The sequence below is a fragment of the Macaca mulatta genome, chromosome 19, assembly GCF_049350105.2.
Source record: "Macaca mulatta isolate MMU2019108-1 chromosome 19, T2T-MMU8v2.0, whole genome shotgun sequence".
In the NCBI taxonomy this organism is placed as follows: Eukaryota; Metazoa; Chordata; class Mammalia; order Primates; family Cercopithecidae; genus Macaca; species Macaca mulatta.
Genome location: NC_133424.1, coordinates 47,850,271 through 47,873,500, shown reverse-complemented (window position 1 = coordinate 47,873,500; position 23,230 = coordinate 47,850,271). Strand labels below are relative to the sequence as shown.

The window sequence follows — 23,230 nt, the reverse complement described above, 5'->3', positions numbered from 1 at the left end:
GAACCTTGAAAACATGCTGAGTGGAAACAGCAAAACCCAAAAGGTCACATATTGTATGATTCCATTTATATAAAATGTCTAGAATAGGCAAAATCACAGAGACCTAAAACAGATTAATAGTTGTCCAGACAGGGGAAAGGGGAAAGTGGGAAGTGACTGTGAGTTTTAGGTTTCTTTTTGGAGTGATGCAAACGTTGTGTAATTAGATGATGGTGATGGTTGCACATCATTGAGAATATACTAAAACTTATTGAATTGTGTACATTAAAATGCTTAAAATGGTGAATTTTACGTTACATGAATTTTACATTAAAAATCAGTAAAAATGGACAAAAGGCCTGGATGGCAGTTTATTAAAGATATCCAGTTGGCCAATAAACATAAAAAAGTACTCAGCCTTATTTGTCCTTATGGAAATTGCAAATTATATTACGATGTAAACACACATGCCAGGATGACTAAACATAAAAAGATTGACAATAGCAAGTGTTGATAAGGATGTAAAGAATCAGAACTCTCTGACAGCCTGATGGAATTTAAAATTAGAATTTTATTTATTTATTTATTTATTTATTTATTTATTTATTTATTTTTGCTTTTTTGAGACAGATTCTTGCTGTGTCACCTAGGCTGGAGTGCACTGGCACATCTCAGCTCACTGCAACCTCCACCTCCTGGGTTCAAGCGATTCTCCTGCCTCAGCCTCCCAAGTAGCTGGGATTACAGGCACCCACCACCACACCGAGCTAATTTTTGTATTTTTAGTAGAGACGGGGTTTCACCATGTTGGCCAGGCTGGTCTCAAACTCCTGACCTCAAGAGATTTGCCTGTCTCAGCTTCCCAAAGTGCTGAGAATACAAGCATGAATCACCACACCTGGCCTAAATTAGAAAATTTTTGCATAATGTCAACTACAGCTGAAGAAATTTATATCCTATGATGCAGCAATTTCACTCCGATGTGCATACGCAACAGAAAAGAGTAATTATTTCCACTAAAAGAAATGTACAAGAATGTTCATAGCAGCACTAATCATAATAGTCAACTATCGGAAGCAACCAGATTGTCCATCATTAGGTGTATGGAAAAATACATTGTGTTAGAATGGAGTGCTGTATATAGCTATCAGTCTCAAACTTTTTATTCTCAGGATGCCTTTATGCTCTTAAAAATTATTGAGAACCCCAAGAGCTCTTGCATATGTAGATTATATCCTTCAATATTAACTGTATTATAAATTAAATCTAGGAAAAAGGAAATATTTAATTCATTTAAAGAGAATGAACTATATGTTAACATAAATCAGTTATGTTTTCCAAACAAAACAAAAATATTTAGTGTGAAAAGTGGCAATGTTTTTCATTTTTTGCACATTTCTTTAATGCTGGGATTAAAAGAAGATAGGTGGATCTCACATCTGCCTCTGAATTTAATCTATTAAATTAAAACTCACTAGTCTGTCTTGTTCTTTGAATGGTTCTCTTATCTATGGTACCTGTTTTGTAACATGGTTCATTAGTTATTTGGAAAATATTGCTCCAATTAGTTATACAGATCTTCCAGACTTTGACACATTTTCTTATAAAATAGCCAAAAAATCATACTTGTTAATAACACCACTCATCTAGTCAGAAAAGTCTTTAAGTATTTGGAAGCTGTCAAGCTCACAGGGGCCAATACAAACTTTCCTAAAGTCTAATTTTGGCCTGGTGTGGCGGCTCATGCCTGTAATCCCAGCACTTTGGGAGGCAGAGGCGGGCGGATCACCTGAGGTCAGGAGTTCGAGACCAGCCTGGCCAACATGGTGAAACCCCGTTTCCACTAAAAATACAAAAAATTAGCTGGGCGTGGTGGCGCACACCTGTATTCCCAGCTACTCGGGAGGCTGAGGCAGGAGAATCGCTTGAACCCGGGAGGCGGAAGTTGCAGTGAGCTGAGATCATACCATTGCACTCCAGCCTGGGCAGCAAGAGTGAAATTCCGTCTCAAACAACAACAGCAGCAGCAACAACAACAACAAAATAGTCAAAATCTTGCCAGGCACGGTGGCTCACGCCTGTAATCCCAGCACTTTGGGAGGTCGAGGCGGGTAGATCACTTCAGGTCAGGAGTTTGAGACCAGCCTGGCCAACATGGTGAAACCCCATCTCAACTAAAAATACAAAAATTAGCCGGGCATGGTGGGGTGTGCCTGTAGTTTCAGCAACTCAGGAGGCTGAGGCAGGAGAATCACTTGAACTCAGGAGGTGGAGGTTGAAGTGAGCTGAGATCATGCCACTGCACTCCAGCCTGGGCGAGAGTGAGACTCCATTTCAAAAAAAAAAAAAAAAAAAAAAAAGGAAAGCACCAAAAATAGCCAAAGTCATAGAAGCAGAGAACAGAATAATGAGATGGGTAGGGGAAATGGGGAGATGTTGGTCGAAAAGTATAAAGCTTCAGTTATGCGGCCAGGCACATACGCCTGTAATCCCAGCACTTTGGGAGGCGGAGGCAGGTGGATCACGAGGTCAGGAGTTCCAGACCAGCCTGGCCAACATAGTGAAACCCCGCCTCTACTAAAAATACAAAAATTAGCCAGGCATGGTGGCTTATGCTTGTAGTCCCAGCTACTCAAGAGGCTGAGGCAGGAAAATCACTTGAACCTGGGCGGCGGAGGTTGTGGTGAGCTGAGTTCGCTCCAGCCTAGTCAACAGAGCGAGACTCCATCTCAAAAATAAATAAATAAATAAATAAAATAAAGCTTCAGTTGTGCAAGATGAGTGGATTCTGAAGATCTGACATAATATATTATGACTCTAGTTGGCAGTACTGTATTGTATACTTGAAATGTGCTGAGGGTACATGTTAAATGTTCTCACCAGAAAAAAAAAAAAAAGAAAACAGTTAACTATATAAGGTGATGAATATGTTAGTTAGCTGACTGTAGTGATTATTTCACAATGTAAATGTATATCAAATTATCAGGTTGTATGCTTTAAATATATAAATTTTAACTGTCAATTTTCCCTCAATAAAGTGGGAAATAAAGTGTTTCTCAAAAAATAATAAAGTGTTTCTCAAAAACAAATATTGAGAAATTTAACTATGATTGCTATCATAAATATTTACATTGGTATTATGTGCTAAGAAATAGAAAAAAGTATTTTTTTTTTTTTTTTTTTTTTTTTGAGACGGAGTCTTGCTCTGTAGCCCGGGCTGGAGTGCAGTGACCGGATCTCAGCTCACTGCAAGCTCCGCCTCCCGGGTTTACGCCGTTCTCCTGCCTCAGCCTCCCGAGTAGCTGGGACTACAGGCGCCCGCCACCTCGCCCGGCTAGTTTTTTTTTTTGTATTTTTAGTAGAGACGGGGTTTCACCGTGTTAGCCAGGATGGTCTCGTCTCGATCTCCTGACCTCGTGATCCGCCCGTCTCGGCCTCCCAAAGTGCTGGGATTACAGGCTTGAGCCACCACGCCCGGCCGAAAAAAGTATTTATTAAATATGTAAACACTTTTAAATTTTTTCTTGTGTTGTAAATACTTTACATGAGATCTACCCTCTTAGTGGATTTTTAGGTGCACAATGCAGTGTTGTCAAGTGTGGGCACAGGGTTGTACAACAGAACTTTTTTGTTGTTGAGATGGGGTCTCTCACTCTTACCCATGCTGGAGTACAGTGGAGTGATCACAGCTCACTGCAGCCTGGACCTCTCAGGCTCAAGCAGTCTTCCCACCTCAGCCTCCCAAGTAGCTGGGACCACAGGTGGTGTACACACCACTACACCCAACGATATTTCTCTTTTTATTTTTTTTTAGTAGAGAAAAGGTCTCGCTATGTTGCCCAGGCTGGTCTCAAACTCCTCGACTCAAGTAATCCTCCCATCTCAGCCTCCCAAAGTGCTGGGATTACAGATGTGAGCCACCACACCAGGCCAGATATTTTAATAATAAAAGTAGTCTCAAAAAATAGAGAAACCTGGCCAGGCACGGTGGCTCACACCTCTAATCCCAGCACTTTGGGAGGACGAGGCAGACGAATCACTTGAGGCCAGGAGTTCGAGACCAGCCTGACCAACATGGTGAAACCCCATCTCTACTAGAAATACAAAAAAAATTAGCCGATGTGGCGGCATGTGCCTGTAATCCCAGCTACTTAGGAGGCCGAGGCAGAGAACTGCTTGAACCTGGGAGGCAGAGGCTGCAGTGAGCTGAGACTGTGCCACTGTACTCCAGCCTGGGTGACAGAGCAAGACTCCATCTCAAAACAAACAAACTGGCAAGGCACGGTGGCTTACACCTGTAATCCCAGCCCTTTGGGAGACTGAGGCGGGGGGATCACCTGAGGTCAGGAGTTCAAGACCAGCCTGGCCAACACGGTGAAACCCCATCTCTACTAAAAATACAAAAATTAGCCGGATACGGTGGTTTGCGCCTGTAATCCCAGCTACTTGGGAGGCTGAGGCAGGAGAATTGCTTGAATCCAGGAAGTGGAGCTTGCAGTGAGCCAAGATCACACCATTGCACTCCAGCCTGGGGCACAGAGCAAGACTCCATGCCCCTTTCCCACCAAAAAACACATACTCTGTCTCCAAAAACAAAAAACAAAAAAACCCAACATCCATTTTCAAGTATAAGAAATACATATTCTCGGCCAGGCGCGGTGGCTCACACCTGTAATCCCAGCACTCTGGGAGGATTAGGTAGGCGGATCACCTGAGGTCAGGAGTTTGAGACCAGCCTGGCTAACACGGTGAAACCTCATTTCTACTAAAAATACAAAAAATTAGCCAGGCGTGGTGGTGCGTGCCTGTAATCCCAGCTACTCGGGAGGCTGAGGCAGGAGAATTGCTTGAACCTGGCAGGCGGAGGTTGCAGTGAGCCGAGATTGTGTCATTGCACTCCAGCTTGGGGAACAAGAGCGAAACTCTGTCTATTAAAAAAAAAGAAATACATATTCTCTTTTTATTGTATAATAAAATATTATTCTAAAATGAAGTATTCTTTTGTTTCCATGTAGGTACATGGAAAACTTGGGGATTTCACAATAATTTCTTGGACAATAATGAGGCTACAGACATAAAAGCAGGTATAAAATACAGTTTTTAAGAGCACAGTAGAAGTACTGATAACAAAACTAATCTCTGAACGTACATGTTTATTCCCCAAACCTACTATAGAAACTTCTAGAACACACAGAAACACATAATCACGCATTCTGTTAGATTTCAGAATGTGATGTTATCACACTTCTAGTAGTCTCTCAGAAACTCCCCTGTCCAGTGTTAAGAGAATAAGTAAAAAAGACAAATGTCTCAGGATTAGTATGAAAATAGCTTTGACCTTACAGACTTCCTGATAGGGTCTCAGGTACCCTCCATGGTCCTGGGACCACCCATTGCGTACTGCTGCTATATAGTAATGAAAATGAAGAAACTACTACTATATGTAATATTACAAATGAACTTCACACATGGTACTGGACAGAAGGTGCTGGAGGAAAAAAGTACATCCTATATCATTCCATTTATTTGAAATTCAGAAATAGACAAAAACCCACTGCATGGTGTAAGAAGGCAGGATACTGCTTACCTTTCGTGGGTAAGGTAAGCCTGGGAAGGGCCTTGAGGGCTCTGGGTTCCTGGTAATGTTCTGTTTCTTGGTTAAGTGGTGGTTTCACAGGTATGTTCACTTAGTAAAAACGTCTTCTGTAAGGAAGTGATGTAGAAAAGTGTGTGTTTGTGCTTATATCTGTGCTTAATAAGTATGTGTGTGAGTGTAGTGGTTGTTTTAAATATGTCTGCTGGCTGGGCACGGTGGCTCATGCCTTTAATCCCAGCACTTTGGGAAGCCAAGGCGGGTGGATCGCCTGAGGTTGGGAGTTCAAGACCAGCCTGGCCAGCATGGTGAAACCCTGTCTCAACTAAAAATACAAGAATTAGCTGGGCATGGTGGTGGGCACCTGTAATCCCAACTACTTGGGAAGCCAAGGCAGGAGAATCGCTTGAACCCAGGAGGCAGAGGTTGCAGTGAGCCGAGATCGCACCATTGCACTCCAGCCTGGGCTACAGAACAAGACTCTGTGCCCCTCCCCCACCAAAAAACACACACACACACCATGTCTGCCATTTCTGTGACAGTCCTCGAACACCCCCACCAAAAAAAAAATGGAGTCTAACTTCCTGCTTTGAAAATGGGACAGCCCTAAGTGACTTGTTTCCAACAAATAGAAATACTTTGTGATTTCTGAGGCTAGGTCATAAAAGTAGACAGCTTGTGCCTGGCATATGCTCACATACCCTCCCTCCCTCCCTGCATTTCCCATATGCTTTTGGAGTCTTGAGTTGCAGGTAAGAGGGCATCTGTTACCTTGAAACAGCTATGCTGGGCATACCATGTAGAGAGACCACATAAGGATAGAAAGCCCCAGGCATCACAGCTGGTACAGTCCCAAGCTTTACATATTTCCTCAGGTCTGGTACCAGACATGTGAGTGGGGAAGCTATTGGAATGATCCAGCCTGACCAATGTGTGACTGTCACTGGAGAAACACCAAGTAAGGAATGCCTGGTTGAGCTCAGTTAATCCTCAGGACTGAAAGACAATAATGATAAATGGGTCTGGTGTGGTGGCTCGTGCCTATAATCTCAGCACTTCGAGAGGCTGAGGCAGGAGAATCACTTGAAACCAGGGGTTCAAGACCGGCCTGGGCAACAAAGTGAGATCTTTTCTCTACAAAAAAAAAAAAAAAAAAAAGATTTAAAAATTAGCAGGGCATAGTGGCACACCCCTATAGTCTCAGCTTCTCCAGACGCTGAGTGAGGTAGGAGGATTTCTTGAGCTCAGGAGGTCGGGCCTGCAGTGAGCTGTGATTGCACCACTGCACCCACTCTCACCTGGGTAACAAAGCATGACTTGGTTTTCACTAATAATTACAACAGCAGTAGTAACAGTAATAATAAATGGCTTACTGTTTTAAGCCACTCAGTTGGAGTGGCTTGTTATAGATAAGCAAGTACATGGTTTAGTTACGTATGTGTTTATTTTTTTTTTTTTGAGACGGAGTCTTGCTCTGTCACCCGGGCTGGAGTGCAGTGGCCGGATCTCAGCTCACTGCAAGCTCCGCCTCCCAGGTTTACGCCATTCTCCTGCCTCAGCCTCCCGTGTAGCTGGGACTACAGGCACCCGCCACCTCGCCCAGCTAGTTTTTTATATTTTTTAGTAGAGACGGGTTTCACTGTGTTAGCCAGGATAGTCTTGATCTCCTGACCTCGTGATCCGCCCGTCTCAGCCTCCCAAAGTGCTGGGATTAGTTAAAAAGTAAAAAAGTTAAAAAGTAAAAAACAAAATTTTTAAGAACAGAAAAAGCACTTAGAATAAGGATAGAAAACAGTTTTGAACATCTGTACAGTGTGGTTGAGCCACCACACCCGGCCACGTATGTGTTTATATATAAAATCAGTGCAGTAGATGTAGGAGTGAATAGAAACATGGAGAGATGTTCAGTATTTATTACAAATTTAAGGGCATTAAATGATTATGATTGTCAACTGTTATCTTTGTATTGTTTCTCTTCATCTTAATTCCTTTTCCTTAATAATTTAATTCATTTATTCAGCAACTGATTGTTGAATACTTATTATATTGTAAAGGTTGGTTTTATAGTGATTTCTCTCTCCTTGAGTAGCTTTATGGGTAAAAAAAAAAATACACACACACACACACACACACATATATATATATATATATATATATATATATATATATATATATTTTTTTTTTTTTTTTTTTTTTTTTTTTGAGACAGAGTCTCACTCTGTTGCCCAGGTTAGAGTGCAGTGGCATGATCTTGGCTCACGGCAACCTCCACCTCCCGGTTCAAGGAATTCTCTTGCATCAGCCTCCCCAGTAGCTGGGATTACAGGCACGTGCCACCACGCCCAGCTAATTTTTGTATTTTTAGTAGAGACAGGGTTTCACCATGTTGGCCAGGCTGGTCTCGAATGCCAGACCTCAAGTGATCTACCTGCCTAGGCCTTACAAAGTTCTGGGATTACAGGTATGAGCCACCATGCCTGGCCAAATATTAAAAAGATGAATAATAAATGAATATGTAATTCCAGTAGTACTTCAGGAAGGACTCCATTCGGTAATATTATCGGGGATACACTTTTGAGGAAGTGACTTTTACTCTGAGACTTGGATGAAATGAAGCCCGCTTTACAAAAAATCTAGGCAAAAAGATTCTTAGCACATGGAAGAGGCTATGAAGCTCTAACATAGGAACAGCTTTGGCATGTCCTAGTTGTTGACAGATTAATTTCGTTATAGCCTAATGAATAAAAAGGAATTGAACTCAAAGTGAGATTATATTGGTTAGCAGAAGCCTTGTATTCTTATGACAAGGAGCTGAAGTTTTAAAATTTCCGTGGGAAGCTGTTTTTGTATGTATGTAGATTAAGCTGCTTGTGACAGAGACCCAGAACAATTGTGATTGAAACCATATAGATGTTTAAATTAATTTTCTTTTTTTGATACAACCCAGGCATAGAAATTTAATTTTCTCTTGCATTAAAATCCAAGCTGGAAAGGTACCTACTCTGCAAAACCATTATGTGACAGACATGACAGCAAATCAATATTGCCATCAGCTTTGTTGAGGAAGAGGGAAAACAAGCAATATAGGGCTTGGGCCACCTGACTCTTAAGGAAAGAATTCAGATGGTATTACATAATATTTCTGTATTTCTTTAGGCAGAACCCAAGTTGCATGGCATTCCCAGCTGTAAAGGAGCTTGGGAAATGCAGAGTTCATATTGGCAGCTTTATTCTCAAATAAAAAGCCGTGGGTTCAATTGATATTTTTTAAAAAGGAAAATAGATATTTGACAACAGCTGACAATCTGCCACATAAACCTTTGGCCTGATAGTGTTAAGCATATGGACTTGGACTCAGTTGACCTCATTCTAAGACTAACTCTCTTAAATTCTGATTGAGTTGATTTAGAATGTTTCCTAAACATCCATAATTGCAACAAACTCTCAAGGTAATTCAGAGGCGGATCAAAATTTCAGCACCATTGAACTATTTCCCTAATTAACTCCTTCATTTGAGTGCTCTCATTTCCCTGTGCTCCTTTACCCACGTAAGAGTTCTCCAAGCCTTTTATTTCTTATGTGAATTATTTGTAGTTATCTCTCATTGCTACCATAGATATTTTATTTCTCTTATAGTACAAAATCAGGAGTTAAAATGTATTTCTTATCTTTCAGACTTGGCATCCAGAGATGAGCCCCAGAAGTTACCTCCAAAAAGTGATATTTATGAAACAGAATTATTCCAGTGGGTTAACATGGAGGAATTTAAAAGCCATAGTCCTGAGAGATCAATTTTCAGAGATATCTGGGAAGGCAACTGTCATTTTGAGCAACATCAGGGACAAGAGGAGGGTTATTTTAGACAACTTATGATTAACCATGAAAACATGCCCATTTTTAGCCAACATACTTTACTCACTCAAGAATTTTATGATAGAGAGAAAATCTCTGAATGTAAAAAGTGTAGAAAAATCTTCAGTTACCATTTATATTTTAGTCACCACAAAACTCATTCTAAAGAACTTTCCGAATGTAAAGAATGCACGGAAATTGTTAATACACCATGCGTTTTTAAACAACAGACAATTCAAAATGGTGACAAATGCAATGAGTGTAAAGAATGTTGGAAGGCCTTTGTTCATTGCTCACAACTTAAACAACATCTAAGAATTCATAATGGTGAAAAACGCTATGAATGTAACGAATGTGGGAAGGCCTTTAATTATGGCTCAGAACTTACTCTACATCAAAGAATTCACACTGGTGAGAAACCTTATGAATGTAAAGAATGTGGAAAGGCCTTTAGACAGCGATCACAGCTTACTCAACATCAGAGACTTCATACTGGTGAAAAACCCTATGAATGTAAGCAATGTGGGAAAGCTTTTATTCGTGGCTTTCAACTTACTGAACATCTGCGACTCCATACTGGTGAGAAACCTTATGAATGTAAAGAATGTGGAAAGACTTTTAGGCATCGCTCACATCTTACTATACATCAGAGAATTCATACTGGTGAGAAACCCTATGAATGTCGGGAATGTGGGAAGGCCTTTAGCTATCACTCAAGCTTCTCGCACCATCAGAAAATTCATTCTGGCAAGAAACCTTATGAATGTCATGAATGTGGGAAGGCGTTTTGTGATGGCTTACAACTAACCCTACATCAGAGGATTCATACTGGTGAGAAACCCTATGAGTGTAAAGAATGTGGGAAGACTTTCAGACAGTGTTCACACCTCAAAAGACATCAGAGAATTCATACTGGTGAGAAACCTCATGAATGCGTGATATGTGGTAAGGCCTTTAGACTTCATTCACACCTTATTCAACATCAAAGAATTCATACTGGTGAGAAACCCTATGAATGTAAGGAATGTGGGAAAGCCTTTAGCTATCATTCAAGCTTCTCGCACCATCAGAGAATTCATTCTGGAAAGAAACCTTATCAATGTGGGAAGGCGTTTAATCATGGATTACAACTTAACTTACGTCAGACTCTTCATACTGGTGAGAAGCCAGTCAGGTTTCCTCTCCTCCCTCCCCATCCTAGTCTAGCATGAAATTTGTTGATGGAAATATACATTGTCTTTGTTTTATTTAAGGAAAATGTTGGTAAGCCACCATGTTTCATTAGTATTGATTTATTTAGGTAATCCTTGAAAATCAAATGTTTTTAAGTGAGAAAATGGAAAACTAATTAAAGTGTAAATTTTGCTTTCATTTTAATGCTGTTTCTGAGTTACTGTATTAACCGTTATTGAGAATAAATTTTCTAAAATTAATGTTTCACTGAAACCAGTGAAATATAGCATAAATAAAATGAAAACAATTTCCTCTCCTCCCACAAATCTCTGCGATAACCAGTATGTGTATTTCTTCTTCCTTTATGCTCAAACAGCCTGTACACAGAAAGTGTTTGTTGCATGTGTTTGGAGGAGATTTTACCCCCTATACGGACATTTGACAGCATCTTGTCCTTTTCACAATAATCATGAATACTTTTCCAGGTCAGTACATAAAGATGTAACCCATTCTTTGTAAGGTTCAGAATATTTCTAGAATGGAATGTGTCTGTATTTTGAGCCATTACCTACTACAGACATTCATGTTGTTTCTAATGTTCACCTGGAACTCTAGTTTTACCTTCTTTTGTTTCTGTTGTGCAGATTCCCAACAGTGGGATTAAAGAGTATCTGGCGTATGTATTTTGGCATCACATTTATTTTTTAAAACCTTCTAAATTTTTTGTTTAATAGAAGCACACATTATAAAATTCAAAAATTACCAAAAATGTGAAAATTAATTCTCCCCTAACATCCAGTTCTGTAGCCACTCACCTTCTCTCCACAGGTGCAACAACTGCTAGCAGTTTCTTTTTATTCTAACAGGAATATTTCATGTAAATTTCATAAATTTTTGGACAAAAGTAGGTTATTCATAATACGTGATTTATTACACATTCTCATCGTAAGTCCACATTTGGCCCACTTCATTTTTTTTTTTTTTTGAGACACGCCCAGGCTGGAGTCCAGTGGCCCAATCTTGGCTCACTGCAACCTCCACCTCTGAGTTTCAAAATTCTCCTGCCTCAGCCTCCCAAGTAGCTGGGACTACAGGTGTGTGCAGCCATGCCCAGCTACTTTTTGTATTTTTGGTAGAGACAGTTTTTCACCATGTTGACCAGGCTGGTCTTGAACTCTTGACCTCAGGTGATCCAGCCACCTCAGCTTCCCAAAGTGCTTGGATTACAGGCGTAACCTACTTCACCCAGCCCACTTCATTTTTTAATATATTCCAGGAATTTAAAAACTTTGTGTTAACCATCAATTTACTGCCTCTCGGCTCCGAATCCTTCATTGCCTGCTCTACAGTATTGGAACTGGGTTCTGCGAACATTTCTCCTTTGTCACCTGGCATGATGTTCATTTCTGCCAGTAGAGTGCGGGGAGGACACTAGAGGAGGAGGCTGTTTCTCTTCTTAGTTTTGTTTCACTCTTGTCAGCCTCCTGTAGGGCTTGCAGCAGTAGCCCTTGGCTCCTGTAGTGTGTGACACCCAGCAGGACCAGCCTCTAACACGCACTTGGGTGGCTTCACAGCAAGTAATAAGAGGTAGTGGCATCTCTCTGAAGATGGCTTTTGCCGTCTACCAAGAGGTTGACTTCCAGGCTAGTCCTACATCTCTGCCATTCTGAACCATGTCTCTGCCCTTTCTAAGAAGGCCTGGATTTTGGCCTGTGGGAGAGTGGGCTAGTTTGGGTTGGGTATCTCAGTCCACACTTTCTAGGGTCAGTCACTGCTACCACTTTCTTTTGTATTCCATGAATATTCCAGGTAAAATTTTTAAATCCTTTGGACAGAAAGAAACCAGTGACTTCATTCATACTGTATTGTAGGGTGGATTTATGTATATTTATATTTCAGAGATTAATTTTTTACTTCCTGAATCCAAGAATTCACATCCTTCATTGATTCTCAAAAATTCTCAACTATTTCCACTTAAAATATTCCTTTCCCTCATTCTCTGCCCACTTCTCCCTTCTCTGTCTATCCTCTGAATTATATGTTGACCTTTTCTTCCTGTCTTTTTAGAAGGTCTTTTGCTTATTTGTCCAACAATACTTTCAAGAACAGAATTCCTTGTGTGTACATTTTTTAACATTACATATTTTGTATCATGCTATGCAATCCAAAATTTGTTTCATTCAGTCAATAAGTTCATGAAATTTAGTCTCTTTTTGTGATTGACAGGGGTTAAGGAGGGAGTGAGGTCAAGGGGGATGTGGATGTGGCTATAAAAATGCAACATGAGGCCGGGTGCAGTGGCTCACACCTGTAATCCCAACACTTTGGGAGGCTGAGGCAGGCAGATCATGAGGTCAGGAGATTGACACCATCCTGCCTAACATGGTGAAACTCCGTCTCTACTAAAAATACAAAAAAAAAAAAAAAAAATTAGCCGGGCATGGTGGCAGGTGCCTGTAGTCCCAGCTACTCAGGAGGTTGAGTCAGGAGAATTTCTCGAACCTGGGAGTTGGAGCTTGCAGTGAGCCAGGATCGTGCCACTGTACTCCAGCCTGGGCAACAAGAACAAAACTCTGTCTCAAAAAAAAAAAAAAAAAAAAAAAGAAAGAAAGAAAGAAAGAAAAGAAAAGAAAAGAAAAAAAGAAACATTTTTATTTTTTAAGGTCACGAAGAAATTCTTCTACATTTTTGTCTATTGACTTTGTAGTTGTACCTTACACAATTAGGTCTTTAAAAACTATTCCAGAGTAAAATTTTGCATTTACAAAAAAAACGATTCTCCCATAATTGTCTCTTGCAGTCCTTCTCTGTGAGATGGTATTTTTTCCTGCCTCTGGATGAAATGTCTGGCAAGTGTCATTACAGTCAAAAATCCAGGGAGGCCGAGGTGGACGGATCATGAGGTCAGGAGATCGAGACTATCCTGGCTAACACAGTGAAACCCCATCTCTAATAAAAAAAAAATACAAAAAATTAGCTGGGCGCAGTGGCAGGCACCTGTAGCCCCAGCTACTTGGGAGGCTGAGGCAGGAGAATGGCGTGAACCCGGGAGGCGGAGCTTGCAGTGAGCTGAGATGGCGCCACTGCACTCCAGTCCGGGTGACAGAGGGAGACTCCATCTCAAAAAAAAAAAAAAAAATTGCAACATGAGGAATCCTGTGGTAATGGAAATGTTCTGTGTCTTGATTCAATGTCAACATCATGCTTGTGATGTACAGTTTTTCAAGATAATTAGTATCGGGGAAAACTTGGTCAAGGGTACATGGGATCTTTTTGTATTATTATTGCAGTTGCATATACTCTAAAATTGTTTCAAAATAAAAACCTTGATTTTTTTAGGTTTAGGAAAGATCGTTTCAGACAAATATGTGAATCTGAATTATCAATGTACTGTAATGTAGAACATGGGACTTTATTATGTTTCCCATTGCTATTCTGAATGACTAGTGGTTAGGTTGTCTTTTATTTTAAAAAATGAGACATTCGGCTGGGCGCGGTGGCTCAAGCCTGTAATCCCAGCACTTTGGGAGGCCGAGACGGGCGGATCACGAGGTCAGGAGATCGAAATCATCCTGGCTAACATGGTGAAACTCCGTCTCTACTAAAAAATATGAAAAACTAGCCGGGCGAGGTGGCGGGTGCCTATAGTCCCAGCTACTTGGGAGGCTGAGGCGGGTGCCTGTAGTTCCAGCTACTTGGGAGGCTGAGGCAGGACAATGGCATAAACCCGGGAGGCGAACCTTGCAGTGAGCCGAGATTGTGCTACTGCACTCCAGGCTGGGTGACAGAGAGAGACTCTGTCTCAAAAAAAAAAAAAAAAAAAAAAAAAAAAGAGACATTCATAGGCTGGTTTTTTTTTTTTTTTTTTTTTTTTGAGACAGGGTCTTGCTTTGTTGCCCAGGCTGGAGTGCAGTGGCACAATTATAGCTCACTGCAGCCTCATTTGTGTTTACTTGACTAATTTAGATTTTTCTATGTTTATACTTTCTCATTTATATACATTAAAATACTGATCTTTTTTTCTTTTTTCTTTTTTTTTTGAGATGGAGTCTCACTCTGTCACCGAGGCTGGAGTGCAGTGGCACCGTGTCAGCTCACTACAACCTCCGTCTCCTGGGTTCAAGCAATTCTGCCTCAGCCTCCCGAGTAGCTGGGATTACAGGCACCCGCCACCATGCCTGGCTACTTTTTATATTTTTAGTAGAGACAGGGTTTCACTATGTTGCCCAGGCTGGTCTCAAACTCCTGACCTCAGATGATCCACCCGCCTCAGCCTCCCAAATTGCTGGGATTACAGGCATGAGCCACCACACCCAGCCAATGATCTGTTCTTAAAAAGACAAAATATTGGCTAGGCGCAGTGGCTCATGCCTGTAATCCCAGCACTTTGGGAGGCCAAGGTGGGTGGATCATGAGGTCAGCAGACCATCCTGGCTAACACAGTGAAACCCTGTCTTTACTAAAAATATAAAAAATCGGCCGGGCACGGTGGCTCACTCCTGTAATCCCAGCACTTTGGGAGGCCAAGGCAGGTGGATCACCTGAGGATGGGAGTTCAAGACCAGCCTGACCAACATGGAGAAACCCCGTCTCTACTAAAAAAAAAAAAAATACAAAATTAGCCAGGCATGGTGGCGCATGCCTGTAATCCCAGCTACTCAGGAGGCTGAAGCAGGAGAATCGCTTGAACCCAGGAGGCGGAGGTTGTGGTGAGCTGAGATCGTGCCATTGCACTCCAGCCTGGGCAAAAAGAGCAAAACTCCATTTCAAAAAAATAAAAAATAAAAAAAATTAGCCAGGTATGCTGGTGGGTGCCTGTAGTCCCAGCTACTCAGGAGGCTGAGGCAGAAGAATGGCGTGAACCCAGGAGGTGGAGCTTGCAGTAAGCCAAGATCGCACCACTGCACTCCAGCCTGGGTGACAGAGTGAGACTCCATCTCCAAAAAAAAAAAAAAAAAGATAAAATATTAATGACAGAAATTAGATACACACATGCATTAACCCATTCCATGTGGAAATCAACAATAAACATGGTATATTCCTTCTTTTGCTGTGTTTTTTCTTTAGAGATGGAGTCTTGCTCTGTTGCCCAGGCTAGAGTGCCGTGGCACGATCGTGGCTCATTGCAAACTCTGCTTCCTGGGTTCAAGCCATTTTCCTGCCTCAGCCTCCCGACTACCTGGGATTACAGGTGCCCACCACCATGCCTGGCTAATTTTTTGTATTTTTAGTAGAGACGGGGTTTCACTATGTCAGCCAGGCTGGTCTCGAACTCCTGACCTCAGGTGATCCACCTGCCTTGTCCTCCCAAAATGCTGGGATTACAGCTGTGAGCTACCATGCCCGGCCAATAAGCTATATTTATTCTTATTTGATGTGGATGAAAATTGTCAAAACACAACCAATGGGTAATGTCAACATGCATTCTAACATGCAATTTATTGGATTTAGCCAATAGAATGTGGGTGGAAGTCATTTTTGGTAGAACTGTTGGGAAAAGGGCTTGTGGGGTGCCTGTATAAAGTGGCCATAAAAATATGGGACAATAAGTTGTGGAAAGCCACAAGAGGCCTCTGAGGAAGAAAGCCTTCTATTTGCCATCACGTTCCCATGACCAGAGCGTGACCTGCTCTCTTATCTATAAACACTGTGCTCAAGGAGAAAGACACTCCTTTGAAGCACTGGAATGTGGCCAGATATGCCGGCTCCTAGTTAGGCCCACTCCCCACAGTTGCTCTCTGATAAGTAAAAGAATAAATCAGTAGTTAAGTTTATGCTGCTTCAGCACAAAGGAAATTTACCTAAACCACCATTGCCCCCCTTTCACTGTTTCACCCCTGAACATCTGCTTCTTAGATCTAAGTGACTGTGCTCAATAAATAGTGTGGAGACCAGAGCTTGGTACCTTTGCAGCCTCTGATTTGCTCTGGCCCTCTGGCTCCCAACTTTATGAACTCTTAACCTGTCTCTTCTCATTCCTTTGTCACCACTGGACTTCGGGTACCCTATGGGTGGTGTTGAGGCTGGTCCCCCACAGAACTTTACATGTGCTTTCATGTTATGACTTAGTTTTTGCTATTGGCCATGAGAAGAACATGCCACATGTAGCCATTTGCTCATCCATGAAAACCTTCCAAGAATAGTGGCACTGCTTCACTTCCACCTTCTAAATGTCATGCACATTTCACCAACATGGTGAAACCCCATCTCTACTAAAAATACAAAAATTATCCAGGTGCGGTGGCAGGCCCCTATAATCTCAGCTACTCAGGAGGCTGAGGCAGGAGAATTGCTTGATCCCAGAGGGCAGAGGTTGCAGTGAGCTGAGATCGCGCCATTTCACTCTAGCCCGGGTGAAAGAGCGAAACTCCATCGCAAAAACTAAGGCCAGGCGTGGTGGCCCATGCCTGTAATCCCAGCACTTTGGGAGGCCAGAGCAGGTGATCACCTGAGGTCAGGAGTTGGAGACCAGCCTGGCCAACATGGTGAAACCCCCTCTCTACTAAAAATACAAAAATTAGCCTGGCGTGGTGGCACGCACCTGTAATCCCAGCTACTCAGGAGGCTGAGGCACGAGAATCACTTGAATCCAGGAGGCAGAGGTTGCAGTGAGCCGAGATTGCACTCCAGCTTGGGCAACAGAGCAAGACTCTGTCTCAAAAAAATGAATAGAAATTTTAAAATGACCATTATAAAAAAGACAAACAATAAGAGATCTTGGTGAGGGCAGAGAGAGGGGAACACTTTAGTACACTGCTAGTGGGAATGTAAATTAGTATAACCACTATAGAAAAAATTATAGACTTTTCTCAAGAAACTAAATATAGATAATCCACATAATCCAGAAATCTCACTGTGGGGCACATATCCAGAATGAAGGAAATCAGTATATCAAAGAGCTATCTGCACACCCATGTTTACTGCAGCACTATTAACAATGGCCAAAATACGGTATCAACCTAAGTCTCCATCAATGCATAATGGATTTATACACAATGGAATACTATTCAGCCATAAACAGAATGAAATACTACCATTTGCAGCAACATGGGTGGAAGTGGAGGTTAATTATGTTAAGGGAAATAAGCCAGGAACAGAAATACAAACTTGGCATGTTCTCATGCATAAGTGGGAGCTAAAAGAGTTGATCTCATGGAGGTGAGAGTAGAATGATGGTTACCAGAGGTCAGGAAGTGAGGGGTCAGGGGTGAAGAGAGGTTAGTTAATGGATATAAAAATATGGTTAGATAGGGCTGGGTGCGGTGCCTCATGCCTGTAATCCCAGCACCTTGGGAGGCCGAGGCGGGTGGATCACGAGGTCAAGAGATCAAGACCGTCCTGGCCAACATGGTGAAACCCCATCTCTACTAAAACTACAAAACTAAGCTGGGCATGGTGGCTCGCGTCTGTAGTCCCAGCTACTCGGGAGGCTGAGGCAGGAGAATGGCGTAAACCCGGGAGGCGGAGCTTACAGTGAGCTGAGATCTGGCCACTGCACTCCAGCCTGGGTGACAGAGTGAGACTCCGTCTCGAAAACAAAAAAAAAAGAATACTGCTGAGAACCAAGGGATAGCAGAATTGGCCCCATTTAGTATTATTCCCAATGATTGCATATGCCCAGATGACTATGTATTGACTGGTTTGTCAGCCATTGTTAGATGTGTTGGAGACGCCCAACAGAACACACACCCTGAGTTCCATCTTCCATAGGTGTGCCACCCCTAGATATAAAGCCTGCCACTCCAGTGGGGGGCTGATCATCTGGATGGAGTTTAAAATATGGGCTAAGTGCAGTGTGTTCCTTGTGTTGTGAGTTGACCTGCGGAACAATGATGAGACCATGTAGCAAGGCCTGTGTGTGTGTAGACTGACTACTACTGGATATATAATTCAGAAGCCAGTCAAAGATATCTTTGGAGACACAAATCAGGAGGTACTGCTGCTAATGAAGCAGAGCTAGGGATTTTTATTTTAAAAAGTTACAGACAGTACAATTAACTTTTTTATGCTTCTATTTTTTACACATGCACAGATTTTTGTTATCTATGACCACAAGCAGGATACAAAACAATTCCAACACCTCAAAGAATTCCCTCGTGCACCCCCTGTGTATTCAGACCCCACCCCACCCCAGACACTCAGCAACCTTTGATCTGTTTTCTGTTGTTATATTTTCACCTTTTCCAACATGTCATATAAATGGAATCATACAGTATGTAACTTTTTGGGACTGGGTTCTTTCCCTTAGCATAATGTATTCGACGTTCATCTATATTGTTGCATGTTTCAGTAGCTCATTATTGTTATTGTTGAGTAGAATTCCATCCTGTGAATGTACCACAGTGTATCCATTTACACACTGAAGAACATTTGCTTGTCTCTAGTTTTTAATTTTTTTAAATTATAAATGATACTCACAAACACTCATGTACAGGTTTCTGTGTGCACATAATTTTTCATTTCTCCAGGATAAATACTTATAAGTGGGATTGCTGGGTCATATTGGATGTGTAACTTTTTGAGACTGGCATATTGTTTTCCAGAGCAGCTTTACCATTTTGCCTTTCCTATTAGTAATGTATGAGAGTTCCAGTAACAAATCCGTATCTGTACTCCTGAATCTAAAATAAAGGTTAAAAAAGAAAGAGTTCCGGCTGGGCGTGGTGGTTCATGCCTGTAATCCCAAGGTGGGCGGATCACGAGGTCAGGAGATCGAGACCATCCTGGCTAACACAGTGAAACCCCGTCTCTACTAAAAAATACAAAAAATTAGCCAGGCATGGTGGCGGGTGCCTGTAGTCCCAGCTACTTGGGAAGCTGAGGCAGAAGAATGGCGTGAACCTGGAGGCGGAGCTTGCAGTGAGCCGAGATCGAGACAGAGCGAGACTCCATCTCAAAAAAAGAAAAAAAGGAAAGAGTTTCAGTTGTTCCACATTCTTGTCAGCACTTGGTATTGTCACATATCTAGGGTTTTGAAAAGCCCAATTATAAACTGATGAATATCTCAAATAGTAGAACATCCCAGGTGAATGTTGAAGACTAGTGTTGGAGCCTGTGCTTTTGCTGTTGCATTTTACTTGTGAAGTAGGGCATGGCAAGCCTGGTTCTACTGCTAGACCAGAAACTGAGTGGAGAAATTAAAGCATTAGCTGGCAAGAAATGATCACATTTGAGATGTACTGTGCACTATCTGATACTGGGGACACAGAGGGTGAGGAGATATGCTTGTTCACATACATTATCAGGAAATACGCAACAGTTATAGGAACCATGTTTGTAGGATGGAGCTGATTTACAGTCAGACTGCAAAGCTCTAACATTATCTCCATGATGCCTGGATGTCTGGCTCTGACTCTTGGTTGGGATAAAGCCGGTGAGCTACGTGAGGTACTGGTTAAAGTCCTTTTTTTTTTTTTTTTTTTTTTGAGATGGAGTCTCGCTCAGTTGCCCAGGCTGGAGTACAGTGGCGTGACCTCGGCTCACTGCAAGCTCCGCCTCCTGGGTTCATGCCATTCTCCTGCCTCAGCCTCCCAAGTAGCTGGGACTAGAGGTGCCCGCCGCCACGTCTGGGTAATTTTTTGCATTTTTAGTAGAGACGGGGTTTCACCGTGTTAGCCAGGATGGTCTCGATCTCCTGACCTTGTGATCCGCACGCCTCGGCCTCCCAAAGTGCTGGGATTATAGGCGTGAGCCACCGCGCCTGGCCGGTTAAAGTCTTATATTCCCTGGGAGACTCCCACAGCCAATTTGTTAATGATGGCTTTTTAACTTTTTTTAACTCACATAACCAGTTAGATAGCCTGGCATGACTACGTAACCAGTGAACAGAGAGGAATAAAAAACCTATGCAGTGGCTGGGCACGATGGCTCACGCCTGTAATCCCAGCACTTTGGGAGGCTGAGTTGGGTGGATTACCTGAGGTCATGAGTTCGAGATCAGCCTGGCCAACATGGAGAAACCCCATCTCCACTAAAAACACAAAAACTAGCTGGTCGTGATGGCACATGCCTATAACCCCAGCTACCTGGGAGGCTGTGGCAGAAGAATTGCTTGAACCTGGGAGGCAGAGGTTGCTGTGCGCTGAGATCGCACCACTGCACTCCAGCCTGGGCGACAGAGCAAGACTCTGTCTCAAAAAAACAAAACAATGACAACAAAAAAACCCATGTTGACACGTCCTGCCATCAGCTCTCCCCAAATCAAGTTTCATACAGATCTTAGTGGTTCAGTTCAGAGACAGTGTGCAGTCTGTACATGAATAAAACCACTGAGAAGCGTGCAGCTAGATGATTCTGAGCCCCAGTGCTTACCTTCCCTTTCTTTTGCTGAGCCACATCCTTTGCTTCTAACCAAAAACATTTCCTGGGTGTGCTCTGTGGAGTCTTGTTAGTCCTCTGAACTGATGAAATCATTTTGCATATGTCTTATGACCTTGCAGTTAGGTCTACAAAATATGAATTTGCAAAATCACTCCTATTTTGTCATATATATTTAGGCCAAGTTGACTTAGATTCTATAAACATGTTTGCTCCTTAGAGCTGCCCAAACTTCATTGAGCAATAGATAACTTAGATGAAAAATACTCACGCGGCACATGAAATTTTGGTTCATGATAGACTGCATATACAATGGTGGTCTCATAAGATTATAGTACCGGCCAGGTGTGGTGGCTCACGCCTGTAATCCCAGCACTTTGGAAGGCCAAGGCGGGTGGATCACGAGGTCAGGAGATTGAGACCATCCTGGCCAACATGGTGAAACCCCATCTCTACTAAAAATACAAAAATTAGCCAGGCTTGGTGGCTTGCACCTGTACTCCCAGCCACTCAGGAGGCTGAGGCAGGAGAATCACTTGAACCGGGGAGGCGGAGGTTGCAGTGAGCCGAGATCGCACCATTGCACACCAGCCTGGGCGACAGAGTGAGACTCTGTCTCAAAAAAAAGAAAAAACAATTATAGTACCATATTTTTACTGTACCTTTTCTGGTTTAAATATACAAATAATTACCATTGTGTTACAATTGCCTATAGTATTCAGCACAGTAACATGCAGTACAGATTTGTAGCCTAGAAGCAATAGGCTCTACCATATAGCCTAGGTGTTTAGAAGGCTGTACCATATCGGTTTGTATCAGCACTCTGTGATGCTTGCAAAATCATGACAGTGCCTAATGATGTATTTCTCAGAATGTATCCCTATTAAGTGAGGCAATGCTGTATTTATCAATTCATAAAGTGAAAATCTCTAAAGTGAGTGAAGTGGCTCACACCTGTAACCCCAGCACTTTAGGAGGCTGAAGAGGGAGGATTGCTTGAGGCCAGGAGTTTGATACCAGCCTGGGCAACACAGCGAGACCCCATATGTATAAAAAATAAAAACGTTAACTGAGTGGGATGGTGTATGCCTATAGTCTTAGCTACTTGGGAGGCTGAGGCAGGAGAATTGCTTGAGTCCAGGAATTCAAGTCTGCAGTGAGCTATAATGGCACCACTGTACTCCAGCCTAGGTGACAGACTGAGAACCTGTCTCAAAAAAAAAAAAAAAAAAAAAAAGGCAAAGAAAATTTCTGACTTCTTCAAAAGAAATCTTCAAGCAGGGTTCTGGAATATAGCCCCATGTTGTTTCATGCCAAAATATAAACCACAGGACCAAATTTTCCTAAGGAGCAGCAGCTTATATGTAAATAGCTTTAGAAAACACAACTTTAGCCGGGCACAGTGGCTCACACCTGTAATCTCAGCACTTTGGGAGGCCGAGGCGGGGGGATCACCTGAGGTCAGGCTTTGGAGACCAGCCTGGCCAACATGATGAAACCTCTCTATTAGCTGGGCGTGGTGGTGGGCGCCTGTAATTCCAGCTACTTGGGAGGCTGAAGCAGAAGAATCGCTTGAGGCAGAGGTTGCAATGGGCCGAAATTGCACCATTGCACGCCAGTCTGGGAAACAAAAGTGAAACCCTGTCTCAAAAAAAAAAAAAAAGAAAGAAAGAAAGAAAACACAACTTCATTTAGACTTTCTTTAAAGCATTCAAAAGTACCTCCTTCACAGACATTCATTAGATTCCATACCTTGATTTCTCTCTGCGCCTTTGTTGAGAAATGACAGCACAGGGTCTTTTGAGGATGGATCACATTATCCACAGCCTTTCTTTGGGGGCTATTTTCATTTTTTGTGTGTGCAAAATTGGGACGTATATGATGAATATGATTTACTGCCAGAAAATGAGAAAGAACATATATGGACCCCTCAATTGAGTTGTTATTAAGGTATGTAATTACAAGCCAAAAATGCAGCCAAATCTTCAGCTGTATTTTATGGTCAGTTTTTCTTCATGCCAAAATCACCTATTAGTAACCACCATATCTTTGCTCATTGACTGCAGAATCCAAATATTTATACCTTTATTTATTTATTTATTTATTTATTTATTTATTTTTGAGATAGGGCCTCACTCTGTCACCCAGGCTGGAGTGCAGTAGCACTATCCTGGCTCACTGCAACCACTGCCTCCCGGGCTCAAGTGATCCCCCCACTCAGCCTCCCCAGTAGCTGGGACTACAGGAATGTGCCACCATGCCTGGCTAATTTTTTGTAGAGATGGGGTTTTGGCATGTTTCCCAGGCTGGTCTCAA

At 42.3% G+C, this 23,230-nt stretch overlaps 2 protein-coding genes across 11 annotated transcripts in view; one reads left to right on the top strand and one right to left on the bottom strand.

Moving 5' to 3' along the window:
* ZNF461 (zinc finger protein 461) overlaps positions 1–10,923 on the top strand; it is a 36,010-nt gene extending 25,087 nt beyond the window's left edge. For 6 of the 8 annotated variants that reach the window (XM_028839032.2, XM_028839031.2, XM_015123622.3 and 3 more), the window contains 2 exons: positions 4,995–5,063; positions 9,248–10,923. In XM_028839032.2, coding sequence (XP_028694865.2) covers positions 4,995–5,063; positions 9,248–10,635 — 1,457 coding nt within the window. In that variant the 3' untranslated portion in view covers positions 10,636–10,923. The remainder of the gene's footprint in view (positions 1–4,994; positions 5,064–9,247) is intronic. The other 2 variants (XM_028839033.2, XM_015123621.3) reach the window with 1 other exon arrangement.
* Positions 10,924–18,543: 7,620 nt separating this feature from the next.
* ZNF382 (zinc finger protein 382) overlaps positions 18,544–23,230 on the bottom strand; it is a 51,703-nt gene continuing 47,016 nt past the window's right edge. For 2 of the 3 annotated variants that reach the window (XR_013410552.1, XR_013410550.1), the window contains 3 exons: positions 22,667–22,809; positions 20,909–21,042; positions 18,544–18,923 (listed from right to left, as the gene is read on the bottom strand). The gene's annotated coding sequence lies outside the window, so the exon portion shown is untranslated. Of the gene's footprint in view, positions 19,490–20,908; positions 21,043–22,666; positions 22,810–23,230 lie in introns of all 3 variants that reach the window. The other variant, XR_013410551.1, reaches the window with a different exon arrangement.